The sequence below is a fragment of the Delphinus delphis genome, chromosome 3 (genome assembly GCF_949987515.2).
Source record: "Delphinus delphis chromosome 3, mDelDel1.2, whole genome shotgun sequence".
Lineage (NCBI taxonomy): Eukaryota > Metazoa > Chordata > Mammalia > Artiodactyla > Delphinidae > Delphinus > Delphinus delphis.
This window is the reverse complement of record NC_082685.1, coordinates 2,928,229-2,941,100: the sequence shown is the minus strand read 5'-3', so window position 1 is coordinate 2,941,100 and position 12,872 is coordinate 2,928,229. Positions and strand designations below refer to the sequence as shown.

The 12,872-nt window shown below is 48.5% G+C and overlaps 1 protein-coding gene across 3 annotated transcripts in view; it reads left to right on the top strand.

The window, feature by feature from the left end:
* The first annotated feature begins 1,536 nt into the window (after positions 1–1,536).
* TMPRSS9 (transmembrane serine protease 9) overlaps positions 1,537–12,872 on the top strand; it is a 31,000-nt gene continuing 19,664 nt past the window's right edge. Inside the window, exons 1-6 of one of the 3 annotated variants that reach the window (XM_060007329.1) lie at positions 1,537–1,678; positions 4,922–5,049; positions 8,291–8,358; positions 8,471–8,650; positions 9,443–9,480; positions 11,307–11,420. In XM_060007329.1, the coding sequence (XP_059863312.1) occupies positions 1,537–1,678; positions 4,922–5,049; positions 8,291–8,358; positions 8,471–8,650; positions 9,443–9,480; positions 11,307–11,420 (670 nt within the window). Of the gene's footprint in view, positions 1,679–4,921; positions 5,050–8,290; positions 8,359–8,470; positions 8,654–9,442; positions 9,481–11,306; positions 11,421–12,872 lie in introns of all 3 variants that reach the window. The other 2 variants (XM_060007328.1, XM_060007330.1) reach the window with 2 other exon arrangements.

The following is a 12,872-nucleotide window of genomic DNA, read 5'->3' as shown; positions in this document are numbered from 1 at the left end:
AGCCACTGAAGTGAGAAGCCCACTCACTGCAGCTAGAGAAAGCCCGTGTGCAGCAACAAAGACCCAACGCAGCCAAAAATAAATAAATAATAAAGATGAAGTTGAGATCTGACCAAAAAAAAAGATAGAAGAGGTCAGTACACCCTGGGGCTGTGTTGCCAACCACAGTGCATTTAGAAAACGGTCTGATTGTGTTCTGTCAACTGGGCACACCTGGGAAACCAAAACCCAATGCAGGTGACTATTCCACAAGCCGTATTCGTTCAACAAATATCTGAGTGTCCTGTGAGTCTTTTGTGATGAGGATTTTCCAGGGGAATGGATGGATGTGGAATCTCAGGGAATAGCTGGTTGCAGAGAGGAGACTCCCTGAGTGTGACAGAGGGCGGTCTGTAGCTGGGGGTGGAAGAGGTCAAGAGGGCTTCCTGAAGGAGGAGGCATTCACCCAGACCAAGAGTGGAGGGGCTGCTTCAGACACCCCATGAGCAGAGATGGAGGGGTGGATGGTGGGGCCTGGAGGGGGGGCAGTCTACCAGACAACCCCCACTTCATCCCAGTCTCACCATGAGAGAAACACGAGACAGACCCCCAAAGAGGGACATTCCGCAAAATATCAAGACTACCCAGGGCATCACAAAGTCCGAGAAACCATCATAGCCCAGAGAGGTCACAAGGACATGTGATGACTGTCACATGGAATCCTGGATGGGGTCCTGGGACAGAAGAGGAAATTAGGGGGAAACTGAGGAAATCTGAATACACTGTGGACTTTGGTTAGTAATAGCGTATCAATATTGGTTCGTTAAGGGACTTCCCTGGTAGTCCAGTGGTTAAGACTCCAACTTCCACTGCAGTGGGGCACGGGTTCGATCTCTGGTCAGGGAACTAAGATCCTGCATGCCGTGCAGCCAAAAAAAAAGAAAAAAAAAAGGTTGATTAATTGTGACACACGTACCAGACTTTATATTAGGGACGCTGGGTGTGAGTTATGTGGGATCTCTGTGCAATTGTCTCAGTCACCTCAAGCTGCCGGAACAAATAGCATAGACGGAGCAGCTTAAACAGCAGACGTTTTTTCTCTCCCACTTTTGGAGGCTGGAGGTCCAAGTTCCAGGTGTCGGCGGTGTTGGTTTCTGGTGGGAGCTCCCTTCCTGGCTTGCAGACGGCTGCTTCCGGAAGGAACACAGCCTTCTATTACTTAGAACTCTGACCTCCAGAACCGTCAGATAATAAATCTGTGTTCCTTTAAGCCACTGGTTTGTCGTCATTTGTTATAGCAAGTGCCGGAAACTCATACACGCTCTTCCCAGCAAGGGCCCCGTGGGGATCCCGCGTGTGCCAACCCAGCCAGCAGTCAGGTTGAATCCGTTTTTATGTTTTGCGTGGAGCCCCCGACACCTAGGGCGCTGTTGATGGCTGTCACGTCTGCACAAGGAAGACCCTTGCTTAGGGAAAGAGAAACGCCCCCAGCTCTGACCTCCTTTTTCTCTCTGTTTTCTGCTGGCTTCCAGGTTGCCGTCCCCACGTCTGGGAGCCATGGAGCCCACCGCCGGTGACTTACAGCTGGTGCCCAGGGCAACCAAGGACATCCAGCCTACAGACGCCGCATGCTGCCGGGCAGCCCTCTCGGCCATGGTGGCCACCAGCATCGTCATGGTCACCCTGGGAGTCCTTGTGGGTGAGTGGCCACAGACTTGCACGGGTCCACACGGGAGGCAGCTTGCACTAAGATGCCTGGGAGTGGCTCAAAAGTGTCCCAGAGCAAAGGGCTGAGCATTGCAGTACACAGAGGCCACCCAACAGCAAGGCGATGGGACCGGGTTCTGAGTGTGGCTGTGCTTAGTCCTGGGCTAGGCGGTGGGTGCCTGGGTGTCGAGGCAATACCTGCAAATTTCAGGTTTCCCACCAGTGGGATTCTTTATTTTTTTTAATACCATGTGTTTGATTTTGTTTTTTTTAATATTTATTTATTTTTTATTTGGTTGCGCTGGGTCTTAGTTGCTTAATGAAGATTCACAACCGGGGTGAAATGGAGACCAGTAGGGAAATGAACTTTTAAAAAACCCTTGAGAGGGGCTTCCCTGATGGCACAGTGGTTAAGAATCCGCCTGTCAATGCAGGGGACGTGGGTTCGAGCCCTGGCCCAGGAAGATCCCACATGCCACGGAGCAACTAAGCCCGTGCGCCGCAATTACTGAGCCCACGCGCCACAACTATTGAAGCCCACCTGCCTAGAGCCCTTGCTCTGCAACAAGAGAAGCCACCGCAATGAGAAGCCCACACACTGCAAAAACAAAAGTAGCCCCCGCTTGCCGCAACTAGAGAAAGCCCGCGCACAGCAACGAAGACCCAACGCAACCAAAAATAAAAATAATAAATAAATAAATTTATAAAAATAAAAACCTTGGGCTTCCCTGGTGGCGCAGTGGTTGAGAGTCCACCTGCCGATGCAGGGGACACGGGTTCGTGCCCCGGTCTGGGAAGATCCCACATGCCGCGGAGCGGCTGGGCCCGGGAGCCGTGGCCACTGAGCCTGCACGTCCGGAGCCTGTGCTCCACAGCAGGAGAGGCCACAACAGTGAGAGGCCCGCGTACCGCAAAAAAAATAAATAAATAAAAAGAAAAAATAAAAGAAAAACCTTGAGAAATTTGAAAAGTCCCCCAAAGTATAAGTGAGCAGTCGTTGACTTTCCCACCTCCCACAGTCAAAAGTGGCTCCCACTTCACGTTTGCTTCTAATGTACGTACATTCGTATTATTTACAATGAAACATACGAAATGATGACCTGTGGTGAACGCTGCGAGGCTGCAGTTATAAAAACACACAAAGGAAGGTCTTTTTATGTCAGTGGAAGGGTCCACAGAGCCCTGCCGCCTGCATAGAATTCCAGGGCTGCCCCACACCTCGACGTGGTAGCCCTGAGCCACAGCGCTGTTTAGATTGAGTCAGCTTAAATTAAATAACAGGTAAAGTCCAGTTCCTCCGTCCCCACCAGCCACATTTCACGAGTAGTTCGTGGCTCCTGCAGGGGATACTCAGATCTAGAACCTTCCGTCATCAGGGGAAGTTCTGCTGGGCAGCCCTGCTCTGGACTGGGCTCCTTCTGAGATGAGCTTGCTAGTTCTGTGTGGGAATGTAAAGGTCACCTTTCGTCCTTGACATGATCATGGTGACTGGCAGTTTGGGGGGGAAAATGCTGTCATATGGCAAAATAATAAGTTGGTAATCTAATGTGGGATGTATATTTTTTAAAAATATATATTTAAAATGTGGCGCAGTGGTTGGGAGTCCGCCTGCCGATGCAGGGGACACGGGTTCGTGCCCCGGTCCGGGAAGATCCCACATGCCGCGGAGCGGCTGGGCCCGTGAGCCATGGCCGCTGAGCCTGCGCGTCCGGAGCCTGTGCTCTGCAACGGGAGAGGCCACAACAGTGAGAGGCCCGCGTACCGCAAAAAAAAAAAAAAAAAAATATATATATATATATATATATATATATATTTAAGATATATATAATATATTTAAATATATATATTTGTGAATATCTGGAATAAGTCAGAGGCTGGCACGGCTGACAGAGGCCCTCTAGTGGCTGTGGGGTGAAATGCATGAAAATTGGGCTCTGTTGGTGGGTGGGGGGTGGCCGTGTGTTCGTGTGTCCATGTGTCCTCACGCCACGGAGAGACAGGGGACAGTTGCACACCTCCAGTCTAGAAGCACAGCTACATTTTGGGATAACAGGTAGATAGAATCTCCAGCAGGACCTCTGAAACTGAGGAAGGCTCTAAGAAACACTTAAAATTTAAAAACAATTTTTAAATTACAATTCAAATTTGTCCCCTTCCCAGACAGCTCAAAATTTTATTTGGAAGTATAAAATTTTACACGGGCCCTTGCTGGGCTGTTTCTCCAGTTGCCTGGGAGCCCATGGTTATTTCAGAGGGAAAGTGTGAGGCTTATTTGGGGCCCAGAACATAAGCACATGGGTCTACACAGCAGGGTTCTTGTTTTCTTTCTTTTTAGTTCCTTGCATGAGAAAACACACCAATTTTAGAATTACTTTAGACTCTTCTATCTATTGAATAAACAAATATCTAAATATCGAGCTGGTTGAATATTCATTCAAATAAATAGAGCTGAGAGCCAGCTTTCACAGTGTAGGTGGCTGCTGCTTCTATTTCTTAATTTAAAAAAATTTTTTCAAGTTTTTTGCTTTTTTTCTGGCCATACCACATGGATTGTGGGATCTTAGTTCCCCGACCGGGGATTGGACCCAGGCCCCAGCAGGGAAAGCGCTGAGTCGTAAACACTAGACCACCAGGGAACTCCCTACTTATAGTCTTTTAATTTTGTAATTATGATCATTTTTGACTGACGGACCCCTTTGCCAGTCTCACATATTTTCGACAGTTAGAAACACGTGTCTTCATGTGTCACGTAGGGTTGTATTCTTTACAACATTGTATGACGGTTCTTCTTTGCTGTTGTGTACTTTTGACAACCGTTGGAAACTATTATTCAGAGGGTGGTGTCATGGGCCGGGGTTCGAGGGTCCTGGCACCCCTGGCTGTGCCCCTGGGGTATTTGGTGCCCCTTCCCAGGGAGGAGGTGGGAATTGTCCCAGAGTCGAGGGAAGGTCTTCCTTCTGAGGCCATTTCAGCCATTTTTGGCTAGGATCCAGTCCTCCCCTTAGGGAAACCTGGGGATGCCTGGGGCTTTGGGTACCTGGGGGCCTTTGGGTGGGTGATGGGTGAGAGCTGATAAGGGAGCACTGTTAATAATCACTCAACCCCCGGGAAGTCAGCCCACCCCCCGTTTTTTGGGGGTGACCACCCCAGGGTGATGGGGGGCCTCAGAGGCCGGCTTGACTGAGCCCTGCCCCTGCAGGTGGGCGCTCTCACGGGGCCCTGGTCTTGTCCGCAGCCTCCCTCTCTACACAGGGTGTCAACGTGGAGCACACAGCCGAGCTGCGAGGGATCCGGTTTGCCCCCAGCTTGCAGCAGGAGACCTCAGACTATTACCGCACGCTGACGCCCACTCTGGAAACGCTGGTGAGGGTTCTGGGAGCCAGGGGGGCCACGTGGGAGGCCAGGGGCTCTGACTGAGGCAGCAGAGCAATGGGAGGCCCAGGTAGCCTCTGAGGTAGGGAGGGGGCCCCATGGGGTGAACAGGGCAGGGGCTGATGCATTCCAGAATGCAGGGGAGGGTAGCATTCGATGGGAACTGACTGCTGCAGGATCCGTAGGCCACGTTGAAAGGTTGTAAACTGCATTTCGGTAGAGAAATCAGAACCCTCCTACGCGGCTGGTGGGAATATGAAAAGGGGCAGCCACTGTGGAAAACCGTCTGGCAGTTTCTCCAAACGTTAAAAATGGAGTTACTATCTGACCCAGCAATTCTGCTCCTGGGTGTCTGCCCCAGAAAAACAAAACCGTGAGTCCACACAGAAACTTGTACACGAGTGTTCATGGCAGCGTGATTCATAACGGCCCCAAAGTGAAAGCAGCCCACATGTCCATCGACAGACGATGGATAAACAACTGTGGTCCCTCCACACATGGGAGCATCACTCAGTCATGAGAAGGGGTGAAGTCCTGACACTCGCTACAACGTGGACGGACCTTGAGAACATGATGCTCAGTGAGAGAAGCCAGACACAGAAGGACACACAGGGTGTGACTCCACTGATGGGAAACGTCCAGAACAGGCAGAGCCAGACACAGACAGTGGGTTCCTCGTTGTCAGGGGCTGGGGAGAGGATGGGGGTGACTGCTGATGGGAATGGGGCTTCTTTTGGGGTCATGAGAATGTTTTAGAATTGTGATGAGGTTGTACAACTCTGTGAATATACTAAAACCCATCTAATTGTACACTTGTAGAAGGTGAGTTTTTATGGTAGGTGACTTTTAAAACATAGTTTAAAATTTTATCCTAAGGGAAAGAGAAAGGTGACTAGGTAAGGATTCATTTTAAATGTGTGACAAGATGTGAGAGAAGCAGGGGGACAGTTAGGAGTCACCATCGTCTAGACCAGGAGTCAGCAAACTTTCCCCGTAATAGGGCCAGATGGTCCATATTTTTGGCTTTTGGGGGCCAGAGAGTCTGTCTTGACTGCTGGGCCTTGTGTTGTAGCCTGAAAGCCGCCATAGATGACGTGGATGAGTGGGTGTGGCCGTGTGCCAATAAACCTTTATTTATGGACACTGAAATTTGCATTTCATACCATTTTCATGCACCGTGAAATATTTTTCTTTTGTTTTTTTTTACATTTAAAAATGTAAAAACCATTCTTGTCCGTGATCTTTGTTTGCAAAAACAGCCAGTGATTCTAATTCAGCACATGGGCCGTATTGCTAATCTCAATCCCGTATCTTAAAGCAGCAAGGTCCAGTAGAAATGTAACAGAAGCCCCATGTGTAATTTAACATTTTCTGGTAGCCACTTTTTAAAAAAAAAAAAAGTAAAAAGAATCAGGTAAGATTATTTTTAATAATACATTTTATTTAACCCAGAATATCCAAAATGTTATCATTTCAACATGTCATCAACCTTTATAAAGCAGGTATTAATGAGATATTTTACATTCTTTCCTTTGTATTGAGGCTTCCAACCCTGGTGTGTCTTTTTTTTTTAAGTTTATTTATTTTTTGGCTGCGTTGTATCTTTGTTGCTGCAAGCGGGCTTTCTCTAGTTGCAGTGTGTGGGCTTCTCATTGCGGTGGCTTCTCGTTTCAGAGCACCGGCTCTAGGCGCGCGGGCTTCAGTAGCTGTTGAACCCGTGTCCCCTGCATTGGCAGGTGGATTCTTAACCACTGCGTCACCAGGGAAGTCCCCCAAACCTGGCGTGTCCTTTACACTCACATCTCAGGGTGGATACTGAGCTTCCACTGGGAAAACTCCATCCCTACTTAGAATTTGTAACGTTTACAGACCCAAGATGCTCCAGATATACTTAAGAATTTTCCAGTGACTGAATCAAGTATCCGTTTTGAAATTGAAGCGTGAATTCATTAAAATTGAACAAAATGTGAAAATCAGTTCCTCTGTGGCACCAGCCACATTTCAAATGCTCAGTTTCTACATACGGCCGGCGGCTGCCATATGGGGTGAGGCAGGTGCAGAACATTTTGGAAATTTGTGGAATGTTCTACAGGACAGTGCAGGTCTGGGTGTGGGCTATGGGGATGTGGACTCAGAGGGTGCGGTTCAGAGAAGCAAATTGGATTGAGGGTGTTTTAGATGAGCGGATGAACGGGCGTGACTGTGCATCACGTGTGTTTAGGGAGCGAGGATGGTGACCATGGGATTTAGCACCTAAGCAGGACATTCTGCCGGGGGACAGGGACGCTGTCAGTGACTACATTGGGAGAGCAGATGAACGGGGTTACATGGTCACCCTACGTGTGGGTGACGTGAGCTGCCGAGGGGAGAGATGTGGGCCCTTCGGTGCCCAAACCGAGACAATCCTAGGAGACGCGGACAGTGGTCACCCTAACAGCACATGAGGGACGAGGACCTTCCTGATAGCATCTGCTTGCACAAAGTGGGCTCAGCCACAGAGGTTTTTTTTAATGTAAAATTCACATAAAACATAAAATTATCCTTTTCTTTATTATTATTTTTTTCTTTTGGCCACGCTGTGTAGCTTGTGGGATCTTAGTTTCTCAACCTGGGATTGAACCCGGGCCCCCGGCAGTGAAAGCGCCGAGTCCTAACCACTGGACCACCAGGGAATTCCCTAAAATTATCCACTTTTAAAGTGACTGATTCAGTGGCATTTAGTACATTCACAAAGCTGTGCAACCATCACCTCTAATTCCAGAACCTTCCATCACCCAAAAAGGAAACCCCACCCTCATCAGCAGTCACCCCCTCCCCCTCTCCCGCAGCCCCTGACAACCAGGAACCCACGCTCCGTGTCTACGGATCTGCCTGTTCTGGACGTTTCCCATCCATGGAATCACACCCTGTGTGTCCTTCTGTGTCTGGCTTCTCTCACTGAGCATCGTGTTCGCAGGGTCCGTCCACGTTGTAGGAGTGTCAGGACTTCACCTCTTTTCATGGCTGAGTGATGCTCTCGTGTGTGGAGGGACCACGTGGGGTTTCTCCATCATCTGTTGGCGGAGCTATATTTTCATAGGCACGACTTCGAGATGCCTGTCCTGTCTCTTAGTTCTGTGAGTTGGCCGCACACATGGAGTTGAAGAGGAGATGCTTTTCCACCCCCTTCCCAGCTGTCCCCCCCAGGAGTCTCCGCAGAGTCTCACATTTGCCACGGTTGTTTCTGTTGTAGTTTGTCGGCAGCTTTCGGGAGACAGAGTTGGAGGCCAGCTGTGTGGGCTGCACAGTGCTCAGTTACTGGTGAGTTGGGGCCTCCTTGGAGGTGGAGGAAGCTTGGCGGTTGCCTGAGAGACTGCAGAAGATTCCAGCCAAGAGGCGCCCTCCCTCTCAAGGGCCAGTGTCCTCCCCGCAGGGCGGGCAACGCCAGCATCCTGGTGCGTTTTCGGCTGCACTTTATGCAGCCGGCCCTGTGGACACCGAGCCTGGGCCTGGAGGAGGAGCTGCTGCAGCGGGGACTCCGAGAGAGGCTGCAGGGCCGCGGCATCCCCCTGGCCCCCTATGGCACCATCGTGTCCGCCCAGCTCACAGGCGAGTGGCCCCAGAGACAGGGCGACGTTGGGAGGGGCTGGAGGGACATGCTGGGGAAGGGGAGCCAAGTGAAAGTCGCATTAAACTCGAGGTTTTCCATAATCGCCCCCGTGGTGACAAGGAAACATATACCCATTGCTTTACCCTCTATGGTCTAGACCAGGGGGCGGCAACCTATAAATATTTTCATCTTTGCCACCCATTGGGTCTCTGTCCAGATGGCTCAACTCAGCTATTATAGCACAAAAGCAGCAAAGACACTATATAAACAAACGGACACCACTGTGTATCAATAAAACTTTATTTACAAAAACAAGTGGTGGGCCGGATTTGGCTCCTGGCCCCTGGTATAGAAATAAGGGTAAATGTTATGCTCTAAAATTCTAAGATTGCTGTGCGTTGTGATTTGAGAACCAGGCATGAGGTCAGACTGCTCAGATTTTAAAATTGTTGCCTTGACCTTGCCCTGCAGGACATTTACAGTCCCCTCTCCACCACTCCCGACACACTCAGTGAGTCTCAGTAACCTCGCCAGCACTAAGAGAGCTTTCTGAGGGGATGGAAGTGTTTTGGGTCGGTGCCATCCACTCTGGCAGCCACCTGCCCCACGCGGCTGTTGAGCTCTTATCGTGAGGAATGGAATATTTCATCTGATTTCATCTTTGCTGATTTAAGTCAGAATTTAAGTGGATCCCAGGTGGACAGCGCAGACCACTGCTTTGCAATACGATGTTGTCAGAGAACCTCAGTGCTTGCTAAATGAGCTTATATCTCTTCTCCGTTTTGCCGCAGGAAGCCAGAAAGAGCTGCTGACAGAAAGAGACTTAAAATCAGGTATGTTTTGTTGAATGGATAAAGAAGATGTGGTATATATGTGTACAATGGGATACTACTCAGCCATAAAAAAGGATGAAATAATGCCATTGAAAGCAACATGGATGGACCTAGAGATTATTATACTAAATGAAGTGAGTCAGAGAAAGACAAGTATCACTTATATGTGAAATCTAAAATATGACACAAAAGAACCTATCTACAAAACATAAACAGATTCACAGACGTAGAGAATAGACTTGTGGTTGCCAAGGGGGAGGGGGGTGGGGGAGGGAAGGATTGGGAGTCTGGGATTAGCAGATGCAAATTATTACATATAGGATGGATAAACAACAAGGTCCTACTGTATAGCACAGGGAATTATATTCAATATCCTGTGATAAACCATAATGGAAAAGAATAGGAAAAAGAATGTATATCTGTGTGAGCAGACAATTTAAAAGTGAGGCACTTTGAATTATTCAGAGCCAAGCATGATTAAGAGGAGGCATTATTGTTTTTGTTTTGTTTTTAAGTGATGGAAAGTTGTTATTAAAAGAAAAGACAAAAAACAATTTGGGGGAAAAAAAAGAAAAAAGAGTAGATATCACCTGGAATCTCATTGCTTTTACTATTTTGGTGACTTTCCTCCCAGACGGCTCATGACACATCTACAGATACATTTATTTAGCTTTACATCAATGGTTCCCAACTAGGGGTGATCCTGCCCCCCCAGGGGACACAGGGTGATGTCTGGGGACATCTGTGGTTGTCACAATGGGGGCTGCTCTTGGCATTCAGTGAGTGGGGCCGGGGTGCTTCTCAACATCCCACAGTGCCCAGGACAGCCCCCACAGATAATGGGCCCAAATGTGAACCTACACTTCAGTGGCAAATTTTATGTTATGTGTACTTTATTACAATTTTAAAAATTAATTTCACCTATTTCTTACTTTAAAAAAAAATTCTTTATTTATTTCGTTGCACCAGGTCCTAGTTGCAGCAGGCAGGCTCATTAGTTGTGGCTTGCCGGCTCCTTAGTTGCGGCACGTGAGCTCCCTAATTGCGGCTCACTGGCTCCTTAGTTGTGGCTTGTGAACTCTTAGTTGTGGCATGCATGTGGGACCTAGTTCCCTGACCAGGGATTTAACGCGGGTCCCCTGCACTAGGAGCTCAGAGTCTTATCCACTGAGCCACCAGGAAAGTCCCCCTATTTCTTACTTTTTAAAAACATGGTGGGACTTCCCCAGTGGTGCAGTGGTGAAGAATCCGCCTGCCAATGTAGGGGACACAGGTTCGATCCCTGGTCCGGGAAGATCCCACATGCCGCGGAGCAACTAAGCCCGTGTGCCACAACTACTGAGCCTGCGCTCTAGAGCCCATGAGCCACAACTACTGAGCCCGCGTGCCGCAACTACTGAAGCCCACGTGCCTAGAGCCCGTGCTCCGCAACAAGAGAAGCCACCACAATGAGAAGCACACACACCACAACAAAGATTAGCGCCCTCTCGCCGCAACTAGAGAAAGCCCGCACGCAGCAAGGAAGACCTAACGCAGCCAAAAAATAAATTAATTAAAATAAATTAATAAATAAATAAAACGTGGCTGATAGAAACGTAAAAGTACATACATGGCACACATATGCTTAGGTTCCATAGCCCTGGCCCCGGTGCTGACTAGCATTCTCATGTGTTACATCTCTGTACTAATTCTGAGAAAATTATTTCAGAAACATTCAGAGAAAAGGAAGCAGAGAAGAGATGCCTTCCACGCTCTAGAGTTTCCGCGTGGAGAGCAGGCGGGAGAGATGGAGTGAGGTCAGGAACGCGGTTCTTGTCTGCCCTCAGGTCACTGTCCAGGGAATGCCTTTTCCTGCGGGAACAGCCAGTGTGTGACAAAGGTGAACCCGGAGTGTGATGACACGGCGGACTGCTCTGATGGCTCCGATGAGGCCCACTGTGGTCAGTCTGCCTGTCTGGCCTGTTTTCTGGGCTATGTCCTCTTTCCAGGTTCAAGTGCTGGCTCTCTGGCCCACTGTGCCCATCACACACAGACACGTGGTCCCGGCATTCACTGGAGTGGGGCAGAGAAAGGGAGTGGGCACCTGTGCTATGACAGGAAACCTGAGCGGCAAGCAGAGAAGGGAGACCTTGAGGTGTGTGGAGTGGAGAGCCTCGGGTGAGAAGGAGAAAAAAATCAGGTCAAACCGTGGGAAGCCTTGAATGCCAGGAACTAGGGGTCTGTCCTATAGGTAGTGGGGAGTCACCAAAAGGATTTGAGCAAGGGAAAATTACAATTGAAATGCTGTAAGAGTAGTCAACATTTTTCTAGCAATGCTAGTCCATGCAGTAAGGTGAGAACAGTGGTTTAAATGTTGGAAAGGAAGAAGGAAAAGTATCATAATTTGAATCTGATTCTCTAAATGAATCAATAGATTAACTGAAAGGATATCAGAAAAATAAGACAGTTCAACAATAAGGGGAAGATAAGATAAATACACATAAAGGAAGCTCTTGTTTTGCTTTATACAATTAATAACAGGTTAGAAGATATAATGGAAAAGATCATAGTCTTGATTAATAGCAACACAAAATAAAATAAACTTGTGTCCTCTATATAATAATAATTATCTAGAATTACAAACCATTGCTGAAGGACATAAAAGCAGACTAAACAGAGAGACACGGCATCCTATGAAAAGATGGACATATAAAGATTTTGAAACTTGCAAAATACACGGTGAGGGAGACATTCATAGCGTCTGGTACCTGGCTGCGGAGGATGATATAGAGGTTGATTGAAATTGACAGGTGTGGTCGGGGGGTCCCCAAGACTCCTTCAGATTCAGTGATTCACGAGAAGGAGTCACAGAACTCAGTAAAGCTGTTATATGCGTAGTTATGGCTTATTACAGTGAAAGGATACAGATGAAAATCAGCAAAGCAAAAGGTGCAAAGTCCAGGAGAGACCAAGCTCAAGCAAGCTTCCAGTTATCCTCTCCCGGTGGAGTCATGTGGACAGCGCTTAACTCATTCTCCCAGCACCATATGTGATAACACACTCAAAGTACTTCCAACCAGGGGAGCTCACCCAAGGCTTGGTGTCCAGGGTTTGTGTTGGGGGTTGGTCACATAGGTACGTAGCATCCATATAGCTAACTTTAGGGTATGATTGTCCTAGAGGTGCTGAATCACAGGACCTCAGGCTGAGTGGATTAAACAACAGAAATGTATTCTCTCCCAGCTCTGGAGGCTAGAAGTCCGAGATCAAGGTGTCCGCAGGGTCGGTTCCTTCTGAGGCCGTGAGGGAGGATCTGTTCCATGTGGTCTCCCAGCTTCTGGTGGTTTGCTGGCATCTTTGGCATTCTTTGAATGCGGTGGCCATGGGGACAACAGACTGCAGACAGACGTGCC